General features: G+C 38.5%; 1 protein-coding gene and 1 pseudogene across 1 annotated transcript in view; one reads left to right on the forward strand and one right to left on the reverse strand.

Annotated features, from left to right (window-relative positions):
- Nucleotides 1–23,061, reverse strand: part of LOC126252262 (26S proteasome non-ATPase regulatory subunit 2-like) — a 201,206-nt gene that overhangs the window by 89,715 nt on the left and 88,430 nt on the right. Inside the window, exon 10 of the mRNA XM_049953134.1 lies at nucleotides 17,756–17,862. Coding sequence (XP_049809091.1) covers nucleotides 17,756–17,862 — 107 coding nt within the window. The remainder of the gene's footprint in view (nucleotides 1–17,755; nucleotides 17,863–23,061) is intronic.
- LOC126253894 (5S ribosomal RNA) lies at nucleotides 19,115–19,232 on the forward strand (annotated as a pseudogene).

The raw sequence follows: 23,061 nt of genomic DNA on the forward strand, positions 1-23,061 counted from the left end.
CACAACACTGTTTCTTTAAACACTCACTTTATTAGGGGGTAAAAAAAAAAAAAAAACTGGAATAACACTGCCACAGGTGAAGCTTGTGTAGCATGCATTTCTGCCACTACCCATGTATAGCACAACTCCCCACCTGTTCAGTGCCCCTTTGTTGTCGACCTGGCTTGTTCTGTTCATCTGCAGTGATTGCTTTTGCTAGCACTGTTTTCCTTTTGTTTCATTTATATACTATGGAAAGTTTAAGGGAACAATGTGCAACTGTGAAATTTTGTTTTCTACTCAGTAAAATGCTGCTGAAACTGTTTAATATTGAAGGGAACAATGTGCAACTCTGAAATTTTGTTTTTTACTCAGTAAAAATGCTGCTGAAACTGTTTTAATATTGAAAACAGATTACCAAGATGACACTATGGGAAAAGGTCAAGTGTGCGAGTGGCTTACTCGGTTTAAAATAGGTGGTATGTAGATTGATGACAAACCTTATTGTGGATGTCCATCAACCACCCAAATAGATGAAAATATTGAAAAAATTCGAGAGCTTGTGCTCACAGACTGTCAACAGTCATCTGATCAGTTTTTAAGAAGATTGTGTAACAGTGTTGGTAAAAAAGACCCATTTTGTGGCAACAGGAGGCTGGTTCTTCCACCACAATGCACCCCCCCCCCCCCCCCCACACAGCCACCTCTATTAGACAGCTTTTGGCTAAAAATGGCAAGGTTCCACTGCCCCATGCACCTTACTCACACGATCTGGCTCTGTAGGACTTATCTTATTTCAGTGCATGTAAAGGGGCATGAAAGGACACTGATATGACAAAATTGAAGACGTCAAGAAAAAATGAGGGAGGACCTGTCAATTATTTTGAAAGGGATAAGGTTTTGTAAACGACTTGAAAATATATAGCTTTTAAAAAACAATTCTGTTTTTTTTTCTTTTTTGGGTACTCTCCCCCCATATTAACTACTAGGCCTAGTTCTTGGCTGTCATTGATTTAACAATAATATTCATGGAAACTTGAGATGTAGCAAGGTGCGGATGGCACCAGTTGCTATAGTTCTACTCCTTAAATTCATAAACTTTTTTCCATTATGCACTTAATAGATATGTTACACATGAAATAAAGGAATGTCAAGCACTCACCTTTGGCTGACCGGTGTATGGCACATAGACACATGCAGCAGAGCACTGTGTTAAAAAATGGAAAATCCAGGAAGGAATGTAACAATTTTTGAAGAAAAGTTGCTACTCACCATATAGTGGAGATGCTGAGTTGCAGATAGGCACAACAATAAGGTGTGGTCTCAGTTGCCTGAGACTGTAGTCATGTGTGCGAGTTGTGTTTGCGTGTGTGTGTGTGTGTGTGTGTGTGTGTGTGTGTGTGTGTGTGTGTGTGTTATTGACAAAGACCTTAATGACCAAAAGTACACTCCTGGAAATTGAAATAAGAACACCGTGAATTCATTGTCCCAGGAAGGGGAAACTTTATTGACACATTCCTGGGGTCAGATACATCACATAATCACACTGACAGAACCACAGGCACATAGACACAGGCAACAGAGCATGCACAATGTCGGCACTAGTACAGTGTATATCCACCTTTCGCAGCAATGCAGGCTGCTATTCTCCCATGGAGACGATCGTAGAGATGCTGGATGTAGTCCTGTGGAACGGCTTGCCATGCCATTTCCACCTGGCGCCTCAGTTGGACCAGCGTTCGTGCTGGACGTGCAGACTGCGTGAGACGACGCTTCATCCAGTCCCAAACATGCTCAATGGGGGACAGATCCGGAGATCTTGCTGGCCAGGGTAGTTGACTTACACCTTCTAGAGCACGTTGGGTGGCACGGGATACATGCGGACGTGCATTGTCCTGTTGGAACAGCAAGTTCCCTTGCCGGTCTAGGAATGGTAGAACGATGGGTTCGATGACGGTTTGGATGTACCGTGCACTATTCAGTGTCCCCTCGACGATCACCAGTGGTGTACGGCCAGTGTAGGAGATCGCTCCCCACACCATGATGCCGGGTGTTGGCCCTGTGTGCCTCGGTCGTATGCAGTCCTGATTGTGGCGCTCACCTGCACGGCGCCAAACACGCATACGACCATCATTGGCACCAAGGCAGAAGCGACTCTCATCGCTGAAGACGACACGTCTCCATTCGTCCCTCCATTCACGCCTGTCGCGACACCACTGGAGGCGGGCTGCACGATGTTGGGGCGTGAGCGGAAGACGGCCTAACGGTGTGCGGGACCGTAGCCCAGCTTCATGGAGACGGTTGCGAATGGTCCTCGCCGATACCCCAGGAGCAACAGTGTCCCTAATTTGCTGGGAAGTGGCGGTGCGGTCCCCTACGGCACTGCGTAGGATCCTACGGTCTTGAGTGCATCCGTGCGTCGCTGCGGTCCGGTCCCAGGTCGACGGGCACGTGCACCTTCCGCCGACCACTGGCGACAACATCGACGTACTGTGGAGACCTCACGCCCCACGTGTTGAGCAATTTGGCGGTACGTCCACCCGGCCTCCCGCATGCCCACTATACGCCCTCGCTCAAAGACCGTCAACTGCACATACGGTTCACGTCCACGCTGTCGCGGCATGCTACCAGTGTTAAAGACTGCGATGGAGCTCCGTATGCCACGGCAAACTGGCTGACACTGACGGCGGCGGTGCACAAATGCTGCGCAGCTAGCACCATTCGACGGCCAACACCGCGGTTCCTGGTGTGTCCGCTGTGCCGTGCGTGTGATCATTGCTTGTACAGCCCTCTCGCAGTGTCCGGAGCAAGTATGGTGGGTCTGACACACCGGTGTCAATGTGTTCTTTTTTCCATTTCCAGGAGTGTATAATTGAAGACCTGACACAGCTTCTCGCAGAGAGTACTGACATTCACTCACACACAAATGTGCATGGACATTGTTATGAATATGCAATAAGTATGTGAAATGACCAATTCCTTATTCAAGCCGATGTTCACAAAATCTTACTGTTCATCAAAATAATTTCAGAAAATCTAGAAAATTTCTTAAATTATTCAGTTTTGATGGGAATTGTGAATCTCCATGAGAGCATACATTGTATTTATTCACAACATAGTTCCTATTATCTTATTAATTTTCTCATTATACAACCTCACAGTTATACAAAATCACTATTTTGCACAGTATAGTTTTGTACTCCCTATATTTACTTTCTTTTGTATCAATAATCAATGTGTATGTTGATATTTTGAAATTTATTATTACTCATGTCCATAGATGTAAGTAATGGATAATGCCACAGTCAGCCTGTCTTTGCATGAAGTCAATATCTTCCTGTCAATGTTGATGTTTGGAAATCAATTAGGTAACATTATGTGGTCACATTTCGTTTCAAAAATAATCTTCCCCAAAAAGTGAACACTTCTGCTTCAGTTAGTTCGTTAATAGTGTAAAACTGATCACTAATGAAAATTTGAACAGTTACTGTTCCTTCACAAGCAAATTTAACTTTAGGTCATGTGACAATCAGAATTGGGGAATAAAAGTTGCCACTGTCAAAATATTTCATTGTTTAGTCATTGTACTAGCCTGTGATTAATATTCTGTATGAATTGTTGTAGAAAAGCTTAACATTGCAATGTTAAGAGTGATAATAAATAATGAGGAAATGTGCCAAGCTAACTAATGCAGTATTGTCTCCAGCATTTCAAACTTGTTACAAAACCAAATTACAGCAAGCAACCAGACATCAGGAAGCAGCAGTGAGACCACTGAGGAAAATCCAGGATAGTAACATTCCAAAATAAGCAGCAATCACTTATGTGGGTGTTCAAAGATGAACTGAAACCAATGAAAATTTCTGTTTACAAAGCAGTGCCACTGAAACAATCACTTATTACTTTGGTTACATTGGACAAGCAAGGTTTTGTGCTTGAATTCTGGTCCAGCATACAATTTTAATTTGTCAGGAAGTTTCAGAACAACATACGTACTGTGGGAGAGTGAAAGATTAATTCATGAGCCTTGATAGAAACTGAGCTTATAATACGAGTGATTACATGGATAAGGGTAAAACTCAGCCTTTCACCACTATTGTCCACTTTGTACAGCACTGCCAAGCTATGATCAACCCAAAATGAGTTAATATGAAACTTTAATCTGTGCTGTTGACTGCTGACAATATTAACAATTCGATAGTGTCAAATGAGTCACGTTCATACCCTGTGGATCTAGGATGACCTAGTATACACTATTAACCTGGCAGGAAGTTTTAAAACAGTACACACTCCACTGGAAAGAGAGAGCTTCATTCTCGAAGTGACCCCTGTGTCAGGTTACAGTATACATGATTTGCCCCTCAATACCACTGGGAATGAAATGCTGTTGAAGCTTATAAGTAATAATTCAGTTAGTGGACCTGCTGCACCCAGTCAAAGCCACATTTTTATTATAACTGATAAAACACAAGACTTTTTTATGATGGAATCATTTAAGAGGTATCTTTATAGAAAAAGTGTTCTTTAGTGGGAAAAATTTGTTCAGTAAGTGGTAATGCATACAGAAGCTTATTAAGACTGTTTCATCGAAATACATGGGGAAATATGTACAGTGTTCATGAATTGCTGGGCAACCTAGACTCCAAGATTACTTGTATCCCCAATCACTGTTTTTGTAAAATTTTGGTTCAGTTCTATAAGGAAAACCTTACAAAGATGGCTGAAAAACTCTGTACAATGTATAACACCTTACAGTAGCTATGTAGCACCAAATGGGGCTCTATAGCATCTAGTTACAAACAACAGCTTTAGCTCTGATTTATTCAGTACGAGAATGCTGCAACCTCATCTGGCTTAATATTTTCTACACCAGGAATACACCCATGAAGCTATACCACACAATGCAGTTGATTTTGAGCATGATTAAGAGTACTTCTCCATTCTAGATTTTTCATTCATTCTCTGATTACATGAATATTAAATGACTCCGCTCTAGAAAAATTATTTTCTAAAGCTATTTGCTTTGAAAATAATAACTTTGATATTGTGTAACACTGGGAGAAAACCTGAGAAGCTAGTGCTACAGATCTCAAGAAATCTCTGAAAAAATAAACATCTTTGAGCTGCAGAGAAAATCCTGGATACAGCTACGTGGAATTAAAACTAACCAACATAAATGTGTAAACTCATGGTATAAATGGAAACTAAATACAGTTACAATGTGCAGCTGTGGATCAGAAAGGCAGATAATCAAGCATACAGTACAGACATATTATTAAGAGCCTACATCAGACAATTTAAAGACTTACTGAATATGACTGATGGTTCATTTGACACCACACATAACCTTGATGATTGCATAAGGACGTTATTCTTTGCTTATGTTCATCAATGTGATAATGTAATAATGACATGTGACAAATAAATAATATTTGCAGAGAAGACTGCTGGGTTTCTTATATAGATATATATCTTATGCAATTTTTGGGTGAAGAGGTTTTGTAGAAGGGGTAGAGTGATCATTGACGCCAAATGTAATGCTTTATTCAAAAATATTGACATACAAAAATATTTTGCAGAACAAGCATTTAAAAGCTGTGAGGGAGTATTTGCATCTCCTTTAAAGACATTCCAGTTCAGAATGCAGTATTTTACTCTCCAGGTTTGAAACTACACTAAGCTCAGTCCTTGCAAAACACGCAAAGTTACTTTCATGTGGGGATTTCAAAATTAACTTTTCAAGTGATTCTCCATGGTCCAGTATATTGATGGGTCTACTAGAGTCCTGCAGCCAGATAAAGTCAGTATCAAGCTAAGGCCCATAAAACCAGTAGCACATTCACTGACAATATCTTCATAGATTGTTCATTATATGAGATGAAATAGAATGGGAATGTCAGAACCTGCTGCACAACATTATCACCGAAAGGAAATATAATAGTCAGTTTACATGGTAATAAAAGAGAAGAGTTTGTTAGCAAAGCAGACATAAAAAGCCAAACATGAAAGGCACACTTCAAAATAAGTCTACAATACAAATAACTTTGATGACATATAAACTACTCAAACAAAGTTTTATATCGCCAGCATAAGATATAAAAAATCTAGGAAATAACAGACTAAGCATTATGAAACATAAAAAAATAATTTGACTGTGAAAGAAAAACAAAACTACAACCAAAATAAAAGAAGTTTCTTTAATAGTGCAAATATTTTCATAACTATGACATCAAAGTCTGCTGTTGGGTAACATTCAATTCCAAGTTGCTCCACTACATGCATTGTAATATTTTTGTATCCCTCTTGACATGCTGCCCACAAAGAGTCTGAGGCACTGCTGCTCAAGTATGTCTCACACTTTATCAGCTGTCTTCCTTTCATCATCAACAGTGAGCAGAAATCCTGCAAGTTTCTGTTGATAAGGACCCACTGCCAAAATGTTGGCTGTAGAGCTGGACAACAAAATGGAGACTTCTATGCTAATGTTTCACGGCCCTCAGGTTACCCTTGATAGCAGTGAAACATGTCCAGTATCCACATATAACCAAGATCTCATAAATACTTATTTATTTTTGACAACCAGTTTCGACAGGCTTTGCTGCCATCTTCTGGTCTTCAAACATTGTTACAAAACATGTTCATTGTGAGTTGGAACCACATGCTAAGTTGTCATAGTAGCACATAAAATGCAGTGCATTATGAAAAGGTTTGTAAAAAATAAAATTTTTGCACTTAAAAAGCAGCCTGTACTCATGAGTGCTACATATACACTCAAAAAACACCTTGTGCAGACGGGAATGTCCATAAATGTAGCGCTCATGTGTACAAAGTACTTTTTGAGTGTAAACATTTGATTTTTGACTAACGTCTGCATAATATGCAATGTTTTATCAACTAATACGACAGCTTGGTATATGAATTCACAACATCCAGGTACTAATGGCTCCAGTGTGCCTATATCGACAAGTTTGAATGTCTATACATAAGGTCATATGACAGCATACTGAATTGCTGAACCTCATGAAAATAAAATAAAATAACTTTTCAAATTGCATGGCTATTTGATGATTTTCCTTGTTAAATATTTCACCACCACTGTCCCACATCTACATTGTATCAACAGAGACTTGGAATAAGGTTCCAACTCACAATGAAAAATTTTGTAACAAATATTTCTGAAGACCAGGAGATGACAGCAAAGCCCATTGAAAATAAATAACTTTTTCCTGTTTAAACAGATCTCTCCTTCTCATTTCTTTACATGAGAAATTTTAATCCACATATAAGATCAGCTGAAAATATGAATAACCCAGGCATGCATTGGTACCCAGCTCTGCACTCTTCTATGACAATCATCAAGGGTCAAACAAATCCTACACTTGTCAGTGAAGAGAACCGCATGGCACTCATCCAAGTTCCACTCCACGTATTCTCTTGCCCATCACCTAAGCACATCACAGTGCTGGTGGGGTTTGTACCATTACTTGTAATGGCTGTCTCGAGAGTAAAATGGCCATATGGAGAATGTTGTGCACTATCTGAGTTGACATAACTCCACCAGCTGCCACCAAATGGCAGTGCACACTTCTGTTGACTTCTCTTTGGGCAACTACAAGCCATTATTTGTAGCTGGTGTTATTGACAATAGGCGACCACCAAATGGCAAATCTTTAACATTTTGTCTCATGATGTTGGTTGAATGTTTGAATAATGTTGCTGTGGTAGGCAACTTACCATGCTGACAGACTTTACTGCTGCAAAGTGTTCATGCTCACACAATCTAAGCTTAAAATGATCCTTAAGGCATGTTGCTAGACTGAACGCAATACAAGTGACACATTATCACATTCACAATTAGAAACACAGCGTGCTCTTCTGAACTACACTATGATTGATGGTTTATTTTTATCTCCATGACACAAGTGGCTGTATGTAGCAATTTAATATGATCAAAAGGGCACTGACAAAGAGTTTTATGATCAAAAACACACAAACTATGCATGTGTCAGGGTAGTGCAAAGATTTATTTGAGCAGTCTATGAAGAATTTTTACAATCCATCACCTTTTCCATTAAAAAAGGCAGTCATAAATGCAGTACTAATAAGTAACCATTACAGATAACTAGCAGCACTGAACTATCATGACAATTACAGCCTACTTAAATACGAAGCTCTCAGATCAAAGTTAAAACTATATGAGCAGTTTGGAGAGAAGCAAAGTGAGTGCTCAACATAGTAGATCTCTTTTGTGAGAGGGTGAATCTGTTACTGACACACCAGAGTTGTGCAAACTGTTTAATCACCACATACTGTCAGTAGGTTGCTAGTGGGACAAAATTTCATTGGTACTGGCAAATAAATATGCAGAGCTCTTAGAAGCTGGTGTTACCTGATAATTATGTTACATGAAATAGCTGGAATCAAGCAAGTAAGAAATTGAACCTATCTGAGCCATGCATGCACTCATATCAATTCCAGATGCTTGTTCAATGCATCTGGTTTCATTCCCTAGTGACAGTCTATCTTGGCATCTCTTTGGCGACAGCCTTTTGACTTGAAAGGATTTTAAGAATATGCATGGCTCACTGTGGAGTCTTGTTTGGCTCGTTATTCTGCAAGCTAAGAGGGCTGACTCACTGAGGATGGAGGTGTGGTTGCGACATAGTGGTTGTTGTCTGTTTACTGTGGAGAGTATGTTGATACCATTTGAAGAATCATTGTTTCCCTCTGCCTTCGCAGATGTGGTTTACATCTTTTGAGTCCACCAGTTCTCATTTCTGGTGTCTCAGTTGACAGATATTGTCTCCCAGCATTCCTTGTGCCTCTGGAGACCAGCATAGAAATTTATTGTGAGCACCTTGTTGGCAAATGTCATGCTATTAATGAGGAATTGCTGCCTCTGTTAGGTGAAGTCTGTGGCAGATTGAGAATTTATGGCTGGTCCTGGTCAATAAGTTTTACCAAGGTGAAATTGTTGTCCACTAGCTGCTACTTCATAAATAAAAGAGGCTTTGTTTTAGATTATGTGGGTAAAAAAATTTTATTTTAGATTCCAGCCCCCAAAAAAGTTATTGAATGGGTAATCATGAATACATCCAGGGAATTTCTAGTGTTCAAGATAAGGTTCTCCCTTTTGATATGGCTCACCTGGGCAAACCACACAGTCTGCAATTACTTAAGGTACTTGATCAACTTCCTGATGTTCATACCAGCAAATTAGGGGTCACGAATAAATAAAGAGTACCAAATTCAGCTTACTCATCAAATTCCTGTCTGTCAAGCTCCCTATGATTTGTCTCTTCCTAAAATGAAGGAACTACATAAGATCATGTTTGGCTAATGGGGCAATTAGACTGTCAGGTTCACAACATGTTTCATCTATTTTTCTAGTACCAGAACCCAACAGTGCTGGTTATCAGCTGGTGGTAGATTACAGGGCACAGAACCAAAAGATGGTATTGGAATTAGTACCTTTGCCTGATCTCCATAACTGTTGGAGCTCAACATTTTACTATTTTCGATCTTAACCAAGCCTATCATCAGATCCAAGTGGGCAAAGAGCCAAAGCTCCTTACTGTATTTTGTGTTTGGCTATAACTGTGTCTCTTTCGGTTTGGCCCTGAGGGTGGTTGCACTGTTAAGTTTGTTGGCTTCTGTGTTACATGAACTTAAGTTCAAATGCACTTACAGTTATTTAGATGTTGTTATGTAGAGTATAACATTTTCTCATCACATTGATCATCTTGGGCATGTTCTGCACTGTTTATGGGAAGCCAGCTTAACCATCAAACCTTCCAAGTTTAATTTGGACCATCATAAGATTTTCTTTTTGGGACACATAGTCTTGGCTGATGGACATGTTGAATCTTTTTTTAGGAAATTCGCCCACAAGTTTGCCCTTTAAATCTGTTACATCATGAGAGAAAAAATTTCAGTGCAGTGACACCCAGCAATTCACTTTTGATGCTTTGAAAATGGCCTTACGTAGCGCTCCTGTCCAAGCTATTCCTGATTTCAAGTGTGGGTTTATTCTCCAGACTGATGGATGTCATTATAAGATAAACCCTATGTTACTCCAAGACTATAACAGTGAATGGAAGTTGGTAGTCTATGCTTTGAGGGCCTTTTCATCTGCCAAAATTAAGTATTCAGTATATGAGCTGCAGGCCTTAGCTGTCTTGTTTGGACTTATTCAAATTCTGTCTCAAGCACAAACAGTTCCAGCTAGAAACAGATAACCAGGCTCTGAACTGGGTACTGGCCAGTCCTGAAAAACAAGCAGAATTGCCCATTGGGCTGCTAGGATTTCTGCCTTTTGTTTCCAAGTTAGGCATATTTGAGTTACCAACAACCAAATCATGTATGCCCTTAGTTTTATGTTTCAGTGTGAGCCACAAATATCTGAGATACTGCAAGTCAGCCAGGAATCCATCTGTGTTTCTACTGCCATAAGGGAGACACCATCCATATTCAGTGACTTGAAGCAAAAACTGGAGCAAGATGCTTAGTTAAGCAACATATAATGGCAACTCAAAATAAGGTCAACAGGTTTCATGGTGCTTTATAAACAAAAGTCTTTTGTATTACTGTATCTGCTATGATGACAAATTGAAGATTTGTCTTCCTAAAGAACTAATTCTAGTTGGTTTAAATATTTTTGCCAATCCCTGTGTGGGGGGCATTTGTGGACTAACAAAACCATCATGAAAATAAAGGAGCATCGAACATGGGAGAGTCTGAACCTGGATGTAACAAAATAGTTAGGCAATCTCAGGATTGTAGTATGCCCAAGTCTAATTCTAGTGCTTGCCAGAGCTTCTTGATTTCAGCTGACTGGAGAAGCCCATGGATACAGTTTTTGTTGATTATTTGGTGTCTCTCCTCTGTACTGAAAATGGCAACTGATAGATACACACACACACACACACACACACACACACACACACACACACACACACACACACACACTCATTTCAGGCTACTTTTGAGCAAAACTGTGACAGCCAATGTCACTGTCGTTCAGCATATGGCAAAGATATTTTCTGTTTCTGGTGCATCCAAGATCCCAATAAACAATATGCAACACCCTTTTGCTACAGGAAATTTTAGAAATTTAGTTCCAGTACTGCAGTTTCTCACATCATGACTACAAACTATTACCTGTAATAATCATTTGCCGAATGAGTTCACAGTAAATTGATATCAGACTTTTCATGCCCAGTCTCAGGCATAATAGGATCTTTCCATCTGTACTAGACTGTGCATAACACTCATAGGAAAACACATGTCAGGTTGATGTTTGTGTATCCACTTAACTCAACTATATCTAATCTATGGTCAATAAATGACTTCCTTCCAGAGGAAATTAATCGCAAAGTCACAAAACAGAATTCTGCAGGCTGCAAGCAACAACATTCGCCACAAATGCCAGAGGGAGGTTGCAAGGTATAACAAGGGAGGTCCCAATTCACTAAAAGTTAGCGATGTAGTTATTTAAAAAAAAACTTTTGGGTACAAAGTATGGCTAGCCAGAAGATTTCAGCCAAGATGCTTCCTTGCATTATTAGTCCACATGATTTCATCAAGATTATATCCCCAATCAGCTTTCTTTTCCAAGACAGAAATCCTTAAGTGTCGGCTTAAGGCTGGTTCGAATAACCAGGATCCTGAGCGACACATTCCTTAATTTTGTGGATCCCACTCCTGCTCCCTGCGCCTTTTTAAAGTGGGGGGAGGATTCAGCCATAATGCACTTATATCAATTTCAGGTGCTGTTTGAATATGTTTCCGATTTCATTTCCTTGCGACAACCTTCCTGGCATCTCGCTAGGGGCAGCTTCACAGCTTGAAGGGATTTTAACAGCATGTGCAGCTCTCTGTGGTGTCTTGTCTGGCTGCCTGTTCTGAATGTTACATGGGCTCACTCACTTAGGATTAAGGCATGGTTGCCACACTGCAGTTGGCTGTTTACCATGAAGTGTGTACAAATGCCATCTGAAGAATCATAGCTTCCCTTTGTCTTCACAGATGCAGTTTACATCTTCTGAGTTGGCCATTTCCCATTTGCAGTGTCTTGGTTGAAGGATGTGGGCCTTCCAGCATTCCTTGTGCCTCAGGGATCTGGCACAGAAATATGAGGTGATAGAGTTATTTTTAAGATAGTTATAAAGGGGGGGGGGTCACATTTTGGCCACTTATAGTTCCATTATTACCTGATTAAGTACCAAGATTGTTTCTTTAAAATCTGTATATGTGCCTTATTTTGAACATTCAGGGTTTCAGACTTTTTAATAGTTTTTAAATTTAAATCACTGATGTGGTGATTCCTTAGAATTATTTCAGCATTTCATTCTGAATCATCAGCTGTTCAAATTCTTTAAAATATTTGTATGTTCAACTGTCTGTTTTCTTCTGTGGGAAAGCACCCACATGCATATCTGCTATATAATTCTAATGTGTATCCCTTGTATGTTTTAGAATCTGAGCTGAATGAAGCAACAGTTTGACGAATAGTTTGAGTTCATGTTGGTAGCCCCATCTTGGTAAATGCATTAAATTTCAGATCCCTTTTAACTATGCTGTGAACCTGTTAATCAGAGCATTTGTTTTTACTTTGTAGTGATTTGAGTATTTTAAATTTTTCTTGTACCGGTACCTTGATACTGTTTGTTGTGTTGGTGAATTTAAAAGATTATCTGAGTAAAAAACCTAAAATATTTTTCTATAAATTTCGACAGCAGTTATTCTAACACCTGTATTAAAAGCTCCTTGCAATTGTCTTTCAAAACTGTAAGCAAATGCCTCTGATTTTGACTCTTTAGTAGATGGTCTTTTTAATGTATATTTTCTTAAATGTTTCTGGTGTTAAAGTATCATACAAAAGATTTTTTTTTTCTAAGCTACTGCTAATAATTTTGAGTGCCTCTGGGGGACAGTTGAGAAATCATATACATTAAAAATTAAAGGTAAAATAAAAATAATAATAATAAGAGTGTGAAATGTCTGAGTCTTGTATGCCCAGCTAACATTCCCAGACCCACACTTCCTACCATTTCAATGGTAACAAGGCACAGTTCTGAGAGTGTGTGGTGTTGTTACAAATAAATGAAAATTGTTGTCTGTAAGTTGTCAGGTGTCACCCAAAACAGTCAATCCCGTTTAAAAGTAAATGAGTAACATCCATGTCAAGTGTCCTCTTGTTGTTTGACTTGTGGAATAACTGCAACACTTCACTGTGCGTCACTCCAACCATACTGTCTCTCCCCTTCCCCGCCCCAGCCTTCTCCTTACCCCACCCAGTCGCCACTCCCATCATGCACTGGTGCTACTGTTCGCAGTGTGGTTTCAGCTCTCTGAGACTGCAGACGTGTGTGCAAGTTGCGTTTACGTGTGTGTGTGTGTGTGTGTGTGTGTGTGTGTGTGTGTGTGCATGTATGTTTGTCTACTGCTGACAAAGGCCTTAATGGGCGAAAGCTTTAATTGTGTGAACCTTTTTGTTGTGCCTGTCGCAACTCAGCATCTCCGCTATATGGTGAGTAGCAACTTTCCTTCTCTGATATTGTTACATTCCATCCTGGATTTTCCATTGTTTGAATTATTTAACTTCTGTACATGAGAATATGTGCAAGAGAACAAATGAAATTCGTGAACTTTAATTCTTAATTGCTTTTGAGTGACTTCAGTAGATAAAATTAATGAACACTCTTTCTGAAATGCACTGGGTTTGCAAGAGTGTATATCTTCATCAAAATTGGTTGTTGTTGGATATGGTGAATCTAATTAGGGACTGATGTCAATGAACTGTGGCAGTGTAATTAAATGCATTACTAAAGGACTGTGCTGAGTGTGAACGGTGATAATTCCATGTACATGTGAACCATTTATATTGTGCCACAACTGAATATTTTGCCACTGTAATTGTCCATTCTGGGCTGAAGACTCGTGCTAAATTGTTTTTTACAGCCTAAAAACTGGTTATGGTAATTTATAACTGATGTCTGAAGGCGATAAAATGTTCATGTTCATGTCATCTAATATATGAGTCATGTACAGCAATGAACAGACAAAATCCCACATGCAATTAGATTGTCATCGTCTTTTATACTGTGCAGGAGATTCTCCAAATAGTTAAGAATCTTTTATTCTATTGTGTAATTCATTTATATACTACCACAAATCTTACATCTCTGGGATTTTAATATCCTTTTCTTATTAAATTGCAGGATTCACAATCTTGCTCACCCTTTGTGTGTGTGTGTGTGTGTGTGTGTGTGCTGGAATAGCCAGTTTTGGCAGTATGGCTATTGTAAAATCTATGAGAAGATGTACAGTGATCTCATTTAATCTTTTCCAAATATTCAAAAACATTTTATCAGCATTTTGTGAATTAATAGTCTGTCAATGAACAAGTGGTTTTGGTTCACAGGATCTCATGAAACCTGAACCACTTCAGTTACAATCAAGATTACTACCAATATAACAATGGAAAATACAGGATGGAATAGTGACAATGTTATGAAAATGATAGATTGCAGATAGGTGAACTGCTAAAGAAGTAAGCTTTTGGCTCCTGCAGCCGGGTCTTTTGTTGTGTTTGTTTGTGACTCAGTATTTCCACTATATTGTGAGATGCCATCTATCCTTTAAATAATATTTTAAAAAATGCAAATATAGGTAACTTAACATGTTTTATCATGTGTGGATGTTTCTACTAGGACTTTACAACTTTAATGTGATGAACCACGTATCAAGTTCTGGTGTTACACTATGTGATCGAAAGTATCTGGACACCCCCAAAAACAAATGTTTTTCATATTAGGTGCATTGTGCTGCCACCTACTACCAGGTACTCCATATCAGCGACCTCAGTTGTCATCAGACATTGTGAGAGAACAGAATGGGGCGCTCCGCAGAACTCACGGACTTCGAATGTGGTCAGGTGATTGGGTGTCACTTGTGTCATACGTCTGTATGCAAGATTTCCACACACCTAAACATTCCTTGGTCCACTGTTTTTGATGTGATAGTGAAGTGGAAGTATGAATGGACACATACAACACAAAAACCTACAGGCCAGCCCCGTTTGTTGACTGACAGAGACCGCCGACAGTTGAAGAGGGTCGTAATGTGTAATAGGCAGACATCTATCCACACCATCACACAGGAATTCCAAACTGCATCAGGATCCACTGCAAGTACTATGACTGTTGGGCAAGATGTGAGAAAACTTGGATTTCATGGTCGAGCAGCTACTCATAAGCTATACATCACACCGGTAAACGCCAAACGATGGCTTACTTGGTGTGGAGCGACAAATCACAGTACACAATGTGGCGATCTGATGGCAGGGTGTGGGTGTGGTGAATGCCCAGTGAACATCATCTACCAGTGTGTGTAGTGCCAATAGTAAAATTCGGAGGTGGTGGTGTTATGGTGCGGAAGTGTTTTTCATGGAGGGGGGCCTGCAGCCCTTGTTTTGCGTGGCACTATCACAGCACAGGCCTACATTGATGTTTTAAGCATGTTCTTGCTTCTCACTGTTGAAGAGCAATTCGCAGATGGCGATTGCATCTTTCATCTTGATTGAGCACCTGTTCATAATGCACGGCCTGTGGCGGAGTGGTTACATGACAATAACATCGCTGTAATGGACTGGCCTGCACAGAGTCCTGACCTGTATCCTATAAAACACCTTTGGGATGTTTTGGAATACCGACTTCGTACCAGGCCCCACCAACCAACATTGATACCTCTCCTCAGTGCAGCACTCTGTGAAGAATGGGCTGCCATTCCCCAAGAAACTTTCCAGGACCAGACTGAACATATGCTTGCAAGAATGGAAGCTGTCATCAAGGCTAAGGGTGGGCCAACACCATAGTGAATTCCAGTATTACCGATGAAGGGTGCCACAAACTTGTAAGTCATTTTCAGCCAGGTGTCTGGATACTTTTGATCTCAAAGCATATTTCTTAACAGATATATCAAGTTCTGAAACATGTAATGGCTCAATGCTAAACTACAGCACTTAAGTCATTCCTGATATACTTTCAGTTGTTCAGAGGTGGCTACTTTCAAAACACACTGCTATCAAAAATTCTCACTCTGTGTCTTGTTAGGAAGTAAGAGTCTGTGACAATTGTATAAAAGTTTTCATACCATATGTTACAGGCATCCTTCCTGCAGTCCTAACATTTATGACTGGCTATTTAGAATGTCACAAAATCTTCATGACATCTTTGTCTGCCAGCTGATGACAAACTGCCTGGGGCAACATTTTGCTAATAATACACCAAAACTGACATTGTTTGTATCTCTTGAGCATTGCAAACCACATGCATTTGCTTTGTATGTTCTGAGGATAAATATCTTTAAGCCAAATATATTTACAAAGGTGCAAGAACCAAAAGATATTAAGTGTCTTGTAATGAGATTTGTGATAAAACATTAAAAAATTAGTGGGATAAAGACAATGTTGGCAACATAATTTTCAGTGTAAGTCAACTTCCACGTGTGAAGAAAAGTGAATACATTCAGATTTGTGGTGCTATGGATTAATCACAATCTTTAAAACACATTTGTAAAATTTCAAAATTTAAGGTCTTCATGCCTCAAGCAAGAGCAATGTTTAGGGTGCTTTATTTTTTGAGAGGGAGCAAGCAGTGTGTTAACGTAACTTGTATTACTGGGAAACTTTCATCAAGATGGCACACAACACACTACTTTGGGGAAATGCAGGATTTCGTTAATGACTAATTTTCAAGTCAGTGGGCTGGGTGAGCTGGAGCCACTGTGCAACTTTTTCATTTGCTGGATGCAACACTTTACATCTGATGACTTATCACAGACAGTATTTTTACACAAACTCTGCAGACTATATTTGAAAAGCTTGGGACAAGTAACTACAACAAACTTCAAGACAGTGAAGTCACTATGCTGTATGTGATATGGCAGAAACTGAATGTAGCTGGGACATGTATTCAATTACCAATGGAAACAAAATGAATCTTAAAAACTACAAGGCACACTCTTCATGTACAGTATTAGCAAAGGAATTACATGGGAACCATTCTGTGATTAGTTTATGTCCAATTGCAAACTTTTAAAGTGTCATTGTTCACTCTGAATGTACTCTCCTAAAACTAGGCGAATAATATTGTATTTTATTGAGTGAATAGATTACAATTATATGTTCATGGTTCTGTGAGAAGTAATGTATCATTATTTAATTTTAGCAAATGGTTAGCAAAATAGTACACAAGAAAAATATATGCGTCTAAATCATACATTTTAAAAATATTTTAACTGAAATGTTATATAACAACAGGACATATGGATGTTTAGGTCGTGTTTAGTATTGAAGATGTCATCACAAAATAATTGAATATCAGTAGTACAAAATTTTTGCTCTGTGCCAAGTACACAACAACAGCAGTTAATGGTGAAGTAATTTGTAATGGTCTACTTAATCTTTTACAAGTATCTTTTAGTACTTTCTGTAAGTGAGAGATTAGTGTCTATAGATTACAGAGGGTTTCAGGTTTTGCTATTTGTGTTTATTATTTTTCTAAAAACAGCTGATAGCTTTTTAATACAGGCTTTGAATACATAAATAACAAAGTTGACAACTCGCAAAAAGGAATGTTATCTTTATTGCAGATCTAATATAATGGGTCTTTTAGGTGTGAAGGAAGCTTTCCAACACTGAATGAAATTGTTATAATCTTTAAATTAATTACAAAGACTTACAACATGAAGTCCTTATATATTTAAAACTCACCTTTATAAAATCTTCACTTGTATATAGATATCTATCTATTGGTGAAAGACCTCCTTCTACATCCCACAAGTAAATGAGTCCCAGTGATGCAGTTGCTGACAACATTCCTGAAAGAACATTAACACACAATTTATTGACACTGAATCCACAGGACTTACAGTACAAATGACTTGATGCAGACATAGAAATGATATTACTGTTTCTCTCCTCTCCTATGAAATTCTAAAGCAGTGTTGAGAAAAGATAATTTTACTGAATACAAGTAATTTTACAATATTCATTCTAAGAGAACTTAAAAATCAGTCACATCATTGCCAGAAATTTTTGCGATAATCTGACACCAGAAAAAATTTCAAAAAATGAAATTTTTATTTCTGTGGGAAAGTGATTTCATCCTGCCTTACAAGCAATGTAATTTGTGTATGAGAATTTAATGTTGTGATATCTGCCCATAGTGCTACCTATTAAGTAATCATTTTATTATGAAGATTCCTAAAAATAAAAAAATATATGCCATCCTGGATCGGCTTTTTTCTTTTGTGGAGACTGAGCTCTCTAGGAATGTTCCATTAAGTCCATTGTTCCAACCTACCTTGCCAGATATCACATGGTGTGGGGACAACAGCAGCAGCAAGGACATCCCCTTGTTCCCCCAGCTCACACAGAAAGACAAAAAATATGGTTTAGTCAGGTGCTTTTCTTTCAAGACAATTATTTAAAAATTGGTATTAGGCAGGTTTTTAACAGGGTCAGAACTGGGAAATTTTTGTGGCTGCTTACAGGTTGTCATTTGTCTTCCAAAATATTAAAATACTCCATACCCCCCCCCCCCCCCAGGTCTAGACCCCCCCCCCTTACAAACTATCGTATGGGTGCCCTTGAGCAGCCGTACAACGTAATGGGTGGATCTACTATCAAAGTTCCATTTCTATACTGCATTGTAATGTGCACTGAAACGAGGTGTCTTGACAGGCAAACATCTGAGATGGAGTCCCTGCCAAATCCACAAGTTTTCTCTGCCAAGAACATTCATTTTACTCAAAACTTCCACCCTGCCAAATACAACTATGTATGGTGTATATTACAACTACTTTGATGGAATGGAATGTGTAGTTCCTTTTTTGTTTATATTACCTTACATACTGTCTTCAGTATCTTCATTTACTCAAAGAATGAATTACAGTTGAAACAAATAACACCATGTATTTTCATTTTTGGTAGTGATTTTATTATTTCACATCTATATCTGTGTACAAGAAGTAAGGTATGCCATTAGAATTTCAGACATTAAAATACTCTGAATAGTCAAAGTAATTTTTCTTGCAATCTTGGTGGATATATTGGCAGATCACTTGATATAATTACAGCCTTGCCACAGTGGTAACATCGGTTCCCGTCAGATCACCGAAGTTAAGCACTGTCGGGCTAGGCTAGCACTTGGATGGGTGACCATCCGGTATGCTGAGCACTGTTGGCAATCAGGGTGCACTCAGCCCTTGTGAGGCAAACTGAGGAGCTACTTGATTGAGAAGTAGTGGCTCTGGTCTCGTAAACTGACATATGGCTGGGAGAGTGGTGTGCTGACCACATGCTCCTCCATATTCATATCCTGTGACTCCTGTGGGCTGAGGATGACATGACAGCTGTGTGGTACCATTGGGCCTTCATTGTCTGTTTGGGCAGAGTTTTAGTTATTTTAATAGATGTAATTGCATATGTCTGGCAGGATTACTAGGCACAGTGTGGAATGATAATTCCCCCAGCATCAGGCCACATGGCACAACACTCTTGGCAGTTTCAAGGACTACCGTGAAACACCAACATCTCACAGCCAATGTTCCCAGCAAGCTTTCTTGTGTGCCTTTTGACCATGACCCTTCACTACATCGTTTTCTCCTAGACTGTGATTTGGACTTTTTGCTACTTACTCCCAGTGTTTCACAAGGGCTCAGACTTGCCTGTATGTCTAATGTAGGACTGTTCAGCTGACCATAGTGTTGTCACTGAACAATGACATATAGGTGCACCGACATCCAAACCTTCAGATGTCAGACAGCCAGGTCAGTATCAAACACTGTATATCGACAGAGTATCAACCAAAACTCTAGTACAGTTTCTGCTATGTGCTGTTGTCCACGAGACCAAGTATAAATACTATGTAATATGTAATGCCTAATCTAAGGAGCGCAGGAAAAGCATAATTGTGATTGTCTGACATATAGAGCTCCCATGGGGAATTTGGTAGAGTATTCATTTGTGTTACCAAGGGTAACAGGTTCGAGCCCTCGTGATGCCAGTTTTTGTTCTGTAGTATGTGTGGTACTGTTATATGGGAAAATATGTTCCTGACCTGTAAAAAGCCTGTTCAGGCTATATAGCACAGTTCTATTGGCAGTCCAGTTCCACTTCATCTCTTTGATAGTAGCAAACCTATGGAGTACATTTATATTTCGACAGAATAAAAATAAACAATCACATCACATGTGTGAAAGTATTAACATTAAAAATAAGAGCTATTATTATTATTACTATTTCTTTCTTTTCTCAGACGTTATGTCTGGTCAAAACTGGAAAGTGGTGCAGACCTTGATCAAGCGTGACTTCCTTTTAACTGTACGTATATGTTATTTTGCATTTAGGAACTTTCGGGTAATTGAACATGTATCAATAATTACGGATTTCTGTAGTTGTATATATAAGTTTGGATGTAGCTGTATTGCATTGATGTACTGGTGGATATTGTGTGGTATGACTCCTGTAGTTGATAGTATAGTTAGTATAATGTCAACTTTATCCTGATGCCACATGTCCTTGACTTCCTCAGCCAGTTGGATGTATTTTTCAATTTTTTCTCCTGCTTTCTTTTGTATATTTGTTGTATTGCGTTTGGATATTTCGATTAGTTGTGTTAATTTCTTCTTTTTATTGGTGAGTATGATGTCAGGTTTGTTATGTGGTGTTGTTTTATCTGTTATAATGGTTCTGTTCCAGTGTAATTTGTATTCATCATTCTCCAGTACATTTTGTGGTGCATACTTGTATGTGGGAACATGTTGTTTTATAAATTTATGTTGTAAGGCAAACTGTTGATGTATTATTTTTGCTACATTGTCATGTCTTCTGGGGTATTCTGTATTTGCTAGTATTGTACATCCGCTTGTAATTTGATCTACTGTTTCTATTTGTTGTTTTCAAAGTCTACATTTATCTGTTGTGGTATTGGGATCTTTAATAATATGCTTGCTGTAATATCTGGTGTTTATTGTTTGATCCTGTATTGCAATCATGAATCCTTCCGTCTCACTGTATATATTGCCTTTTCTTAGCCATGTGTTGGATGCGTCTTGATCGATGTGTGGCTGTGTTAGATAATATGGGTGCTTGCCATGTAGTGTTTTCTTTTTCCAATTTACTTTCTTCGTATCCGTTGATGTTATGTGATCTAAAGGGTTGTAGAAGTGGTTATGAAATTGCAGTGGTGTAGCCGATGTATTTATATGAGTGATTGCTTTGTGTATTTTGCTAGTTTCTGCTCGTTCTAGAAATAATTTTCTTAAATTGTCTACCTGTCCATAATGTAGGTTTTTTATATCGATAAGTCCCCTTCCTCCTTCCTTTCTGCTTAATGTGAATCTTTCTGTTGCTGAATGTATGTGATGTATTCTATATTTGTGGCATTGTGATCGTGTAAGTGTATTGAGTGCTTCTAGGTCTGTGTTACTCCATTTCACTACTCCAAATGAGTAGGTCAATATTGGTATAGCATAAGTATTTACAGCTTTTGTCTTGTTTCTTGCTGTCAATTCTGTTTTCAGTATTTTTGTTAGTCTTTGTCTATATTTTTCTTTTAGTTCTTTTTTAATATTTGTATTATCTATTCCTATTTTTTGTCTGTATCCTAGATATTTATAGGCATCTGTTTTTTCCATCGGTTCTATGCAGTCGCTGTGGTTATCCAATATGTAATCTTCTTGTTTAGTGGGTTTTCCCTTGACTATGCTATTTTTCTTACATTTGTCTGTTCCAAAAGCCATATTTATATCATTGCTGAATACTTCTGTTATCTTTAGTAATTGGTTGAGTTGTTGATTTGTTGCTGCCAGTAGTTTTAGATCATCCATGTATAGCAAATGTGTGATTTTGTGTGGATATGTTCCAGTAATATTATATCCATAATTTGTATTATTTAGCATGTTGGATAGTGGGTTCAGAGCAAGGCAGAACCAGAAAGGACTTAATGAGTCTCCTTGGTATATTCCACGCTTAATCTGTAATGGCTGTGATGTGATATTATTTGAATTTGTTTGGCTATTAAGTGTGGTTTTCCAATTTTTCATTACTATGTTTAGGAACTGTATCAATTTAGGATCTACTTTGTATATTTCCAATATTTGTAGTAACCATGAGTGGGGTACACTATCAAAAGCTTTTTGGTAATCAATGTATGCGTAGTGTAGCGACCTTTGTTTAGTTTTAGCTTGATATGTCACCTCTGCATCTATTATCAGTTGCTCTTTACATCCTCATGCTCCTTTGCAACAGCCTTTTTGTTCTTCATTTATAATTTTGTTCTGTGTTGTATGTGTCATTAATTTCTGTGTAATGACTGAAGTTAATATTTTGTATATTGTTGGTAGGCATGTTATGGGGCGATATTTTGCTGGGTTTGCTGTGTCTGCTTGATCTTTAGGTTTTAGATAAGTTATTCCGTGTGTAAGTGTATCAGGGAATGTGTATGGGTCTGCAATGTAACTGTTAAATAATTTAGTTAGATGTGAATGTGTTGAGGTGAACTTCTTTAACCAAAAATTTGCTATTTTATCATTTCCAGGGGCTTTCCAATTGTGAGTAGAATTAATTGCTTGGGTGACTTCATGTTGCAAAATTATCACTTCAGGCATTTGTGGTATCATCTTGTATGTGTCTGTTTCTGCTTGTATCCACCGTGCATGCCTGTTATGTTGTACCGGGTTTGACCATATGTTGCTCCAGAAGTGTTCCATGTCTGTTATGTTTGGTGGATTGTCTATTTTAATGTGTGTGTTATCTATTGTCTGGTAAAATTTCTTTTGGTTTCTGTTGAATGTTTGGTTTTGTTTCCTTCTATTTTCACTTTTTTTGTATCTTCTAAGTCGTTTGGCCAATGCTTGTAATTTCTGTTTCTTTTCATCTAATTGCTCTATCGCTTCTTGTTGTGAGATTTTACCTAACCTTTTTCCTTTTTTTCTGACATTTCATTTCTCATAAATTGTGTTAGCTGTCCGATGTCTTTTCTCAGTTTTTCTATTCTGATCTGTAGCCTGTGT

This window comes from Schistocerca nitens, chromosome 4 (genome assembly GCF_023898315.1).
Source record: "Schistocerca nitens isolate TAMUIC-IGC-003100 chromosome 4, iqSchNite1.1, whole genome shotgun sequence".
In the NCBI taxonomy this organism is placed as follows: Eukaryota; Metazoa; Arthropoda; class Insecta; order Orthoptera; family Acrididae; genus Schistocerca; species Schistocerca nitens.